The 3813-nt window shown below is 49.6% G+C and overlaps 1 protein-coding gene across 1 annotated transcript in view; it reads left to right on the top strand.

Moving 5' to 3' along the window:
* LOC106818729 (sphingomyelinase C 2-like) overlaps positions 1 to 2886 on the top strand; it is a 6389-nt gene extending 3503 nt beyond the window's left edge. The window contains exons 2-3 of the mRNA XM_014823403.1: positions 1274 to 1581; positions 1900 to 2886. Coding sequence (XP_014678889.1) covers positions 1274 to 1581; positions 1900 to 2838 — 1247 coding nt within the window. The 3' untranslated portion in view covers positions 2839 to 2886. The remainder of the gene's footprint in view (positions 1 to 1273; positions 1582 to 1899) is intronic.
* Positions 2887 to 3813: the final 927 nt, after the last annotated feature.

The raw sequence follows: 3813 nt of genomic DNA, 5'->3' as shown, positions 1-3813 counted from the left end.
TTGATGTTGATGTTGACGTTGATGTTGATGTTGATATTGACATTGATATTGATAATAATTTTGATAGAACCTGTTCTTTTGCTGAAGTTGTTAAAGTTGTTAACGGTGAAGGTTGAAAGCACCCATGATTATCATTAGTAATTAATTCGTAATTATCAAATTTCCAATAAATGTTAATTGGTTTGTGTTTTATAATTTTAAATAAAGTTTATTTGCTGCTGATATTCGATGAAGTGTTTTTTAATTTTTGGTAACTGCCGCCGCGCGGGTTTCAATGCTGTACTACAAAACTATTAATAATCAAAAGTAATATTACATTATTACATAATCTAATAACTAATAACGTATGACTTGTCCCAAAATAGCAATTTTGCTAAGCGAAACAACAGAAACAACAGATTAAAGTGTTGTAATTATAGTGCGGTCTTGCATTATTCATTGTAAGGCGCCAATTCTTCGAAATTTCTTATAAATGTGAGCGAATTTATTTTCGTTTTCTTTGCCGTTGGTCGGCGCTAGTGTCGCACATGAGACTTGGTGTATTATGCAAAAACTGTGTATATATCGGGGTCCCAATATCTGGATTTATTATTTAAAAGGATGTAACTCTTCCCAACCTACTGAAAACGGGCGATAGGTTATAGGGTCAGATGTATTTGTTCGTGTGCCTACTATCTGCGAAAGGAAATGATTAGAATGAATTTGTTGCGACTACCCAATTCAATTTCTTTATATTACTATTGTTTGCTATCTGCATATGCTCCTATTTACGATTTGCTAAACTGTATTTTGTTTTATTGGCTTAGATACTTATATAGTTATAGCTATAGTTATAGTTATAGTTATCGTTATAGTTTCGTCAGCATAAAATGATGTCATGAAAGACGCACACGCACACGCACACGCACACGCGCACGCACGCACGCACGCACGCACGCACACACACATAGTTTCATATTCACATATACGCGCTAAATTTAAGCGCGGAAAAAAAACTTATGTCAAGATATAAATATAAAATATTAAAAAGATGGGAATTGATATAATGATTATAACATATGATCAGCAGTACATAATCCCAAAGATTGATTCTCTCCTTCCCGCTCTCAACGCATTATTTCCTCCGGATCCCTCCCCACGCCTCACCCTTCCCTTCCTCTTTCCCTTCCCCCTCCCCTCTACTGCCCCGCTTCCTCTCTCACCTTCACCTCTCACCTTCCTCTCTCCTTCCTCTCCCCGGACTCTCCTCACTAATTCACACGCATTCGTGCAGGAGATTTCCCAGCGTGCACCACGAAGCCCGAACACTGCGAGCTGTTCGGCCTGACGTACGAGCGCAGCGCCCCTGACGGCGGCGACGACGGCGACGAGCCGTGCAGCAGCGGCGACAAGGTGCTATGTAGCAGCCTCGCACCGACCACCGCCCAGGTAGACACTCCGGCACACACGCTCAACGTGCTCACCTACAATATACAGGAGCGATTCTGGTTCATCTCGCACGACGGACAGCGCGAGAGGTCGTGCCGCATCCCCGCCGTGCTGCGACGCGCCTTCCCAGACGTCGACGTCATCGGTTTCCAGGTAGCGCCATCTACTGGCATTTTTGTGAAGTATTTTCGTTTTTTCTGAGAAGTGCGCGCACGAAAGTTCAGAACCGCGTTCGATTTGAAATCAGTACTTTATTAATTACGAATGAAATTAGTTATACATCATAATATTCATTAAGAAAAATAATTACTAGTACTAATACTACTACTACTACTGCTACTACTAGCCTAATAATAATAATAATAATTAATAATCAATAAATTTTAATGCGAATAATGGAAAGGATTGCAAGAAAATTAAATCCAAATAAAAATGTAAAAATCACCAAAAACCAACAACGATCGATTACAGGAAGTCTTCATGGGCGGCTGCTTCCCGTTCCGTCTCTCGCTGCGCGATCTACTGGCGCAACACGGCTTCCCATACACCACCCGCACCGTCGGCGCAATATGGCCGCCGCCGTCGCTCGCAGACGCCGACCCCGACGCCTCCAAGGTCGAGCCTAATGTCGACTCCAATGTCGACCACAAGCCTTCCTTCTCTTCGTCTTCATTAACGCACGACCACGACGCCTCCAAGGTCGATTCCAAGGCCTCCAAGGTCGACCGCAAGGTCGGTCTCCAGATCACTAACGGAGGGATCTTCATCGCCTCGCGCTGGCCGATCGTGCGCGAGGCCCAGCACGTCTACGAGAACGCAGACGCCTTGTCGTGGGACGCGTTCGCCAAGAAGGGCGTCGCCTACGCCGCCGTCAACAAGACGGACGCCAGTGGCGCCACCAAGCTGTACCACGTCTTCAGCACGCACCAGCAGACGGGCGTCGTCTGGGAGACGAAGGTCGGGCAGGCACGCGAGCTGCGGGAGATGGCGCGTCGGCTCGGTGTCCCCTCGGACGAACCGGTCGTCTACGTCGGCGACTACAACGTCGATCTCTACACGGAGCCGACGCTGCTTGCCGACGTCCTGTCGGCGATGTCGGCACAGCTTCCGGCCGTCGTCGGCCCGCGCGCGTGCACGGTGTCGTCGGAGAACGACTTCTACCCGGAGCCGAAATGCGACTGGGTGGACTACACGACGTACAGCCGCGACCACCAGCGCCCCCTGCACGCGACAATGGAGTCCGTGCGCCCTCTGGCGGACGAGCCGTTTCCGGTGTGCTACGACAGGGGGAAGATCTTCCGGCTGGGGTACATGTGGCCGGACGACGATCGTTGTCGGAACAGAAACGTGCCCCTGACGGACCTCGCCGATCATTTTCCTCTCCTCGGTAGATTCGTGTTCCCCAAATGAGTAGCTTGGAAAGTGGAGTGATGCTGATGTTGATGTTGATGTTGATGTTGATGTTGACGTTGACGTTGACGTTGACGTTGACGTTGACGTTGACGTTGATGTTGATGTTGATGTTGATGTTGATGTTGATGTTGATGTTGATGTTGACGTTGATGTTGACGTTGACGTTGACGTTGACGTTGACGTTGATGTTGACGTTGACGTTGATGCTGATGTTGATGTTGATGTTGATGTTGATGCTGATGTTGATGTTGATGTTGATGTTGATGTTGATGTTGATGTTGATGTTGATGTTNGGATAGGCGGTGGGGTGGTGTAGGTTGTGGGGTTGGGGTGGGGTGGGGAGGGATTGGGTGGAGGTGGGGCAAGGGAGTGGGGTGGGGAGTAAGGTAGGGAGTGGGGAAGAAGCTATTCCCAGATCGATGCAAACGCCCCCTTACTTTCCGGTACCTTTCCGTCCTCCCACCCTCACCAATGCGCGAACATCACGTACCGGTACGGTGCGATCTCACGCGGCAGGTATGCCGTACGGGGGAGGGGTGGGGGAGGGATGGTGTAGGGGTGGGGTAGGGCCCTTTCCTTCCCACTACCCCCCATCCTTCGCTACCACCCCTTCTCCGCCACCTCCCCTGCTATCCCTACTCATCCCCAGCCACCGCAGTGTGGCGCCTCCATCCGCACCACTGCATACCGGTGCAGCATAAGATATATAAGCTTAGTAGCTGAAGAGCTCTTCCATACAATCTTCTATACGATGGAATGGACACCGCGGTGCAGCATGTAGAGCATACGATGGAAATTAAGAACGCGCGGTAGGAAGCAGACGATCCGGCTGTAAGCAGACGAACGTAGCGGTGAGCGAGGTCCCGCCGGCCCGCCATCCATCAACGTAGCCGTCATCTACTGCCTGCTGCTGCTGCTGCTGCTACTGCTGTGCTGCTGCTGCTGCTGCTGCTGCTGCTGCTGCTGCTGCTG

This window comes from Priapulus caudatus, unplaced genomic scaffold, assembly GCF_000485595.1.
Source record: "Priapulus caudatus unplaced genomic scaffold, Priapulus_caudatus-5.0.1 Scaffold2464, whole genome shotgun sequence".
NCBI lineage: Eukaryota > Metazoa > Priapulida > Priapulimorpha > Priapulimorphida > Priapulidae > Priapulus > Priapulus caudatus.
Note: the sequence above shows the minus strand (reverse complement) of the source record. Positions and strands in the feature narration are given on the sequence as shown.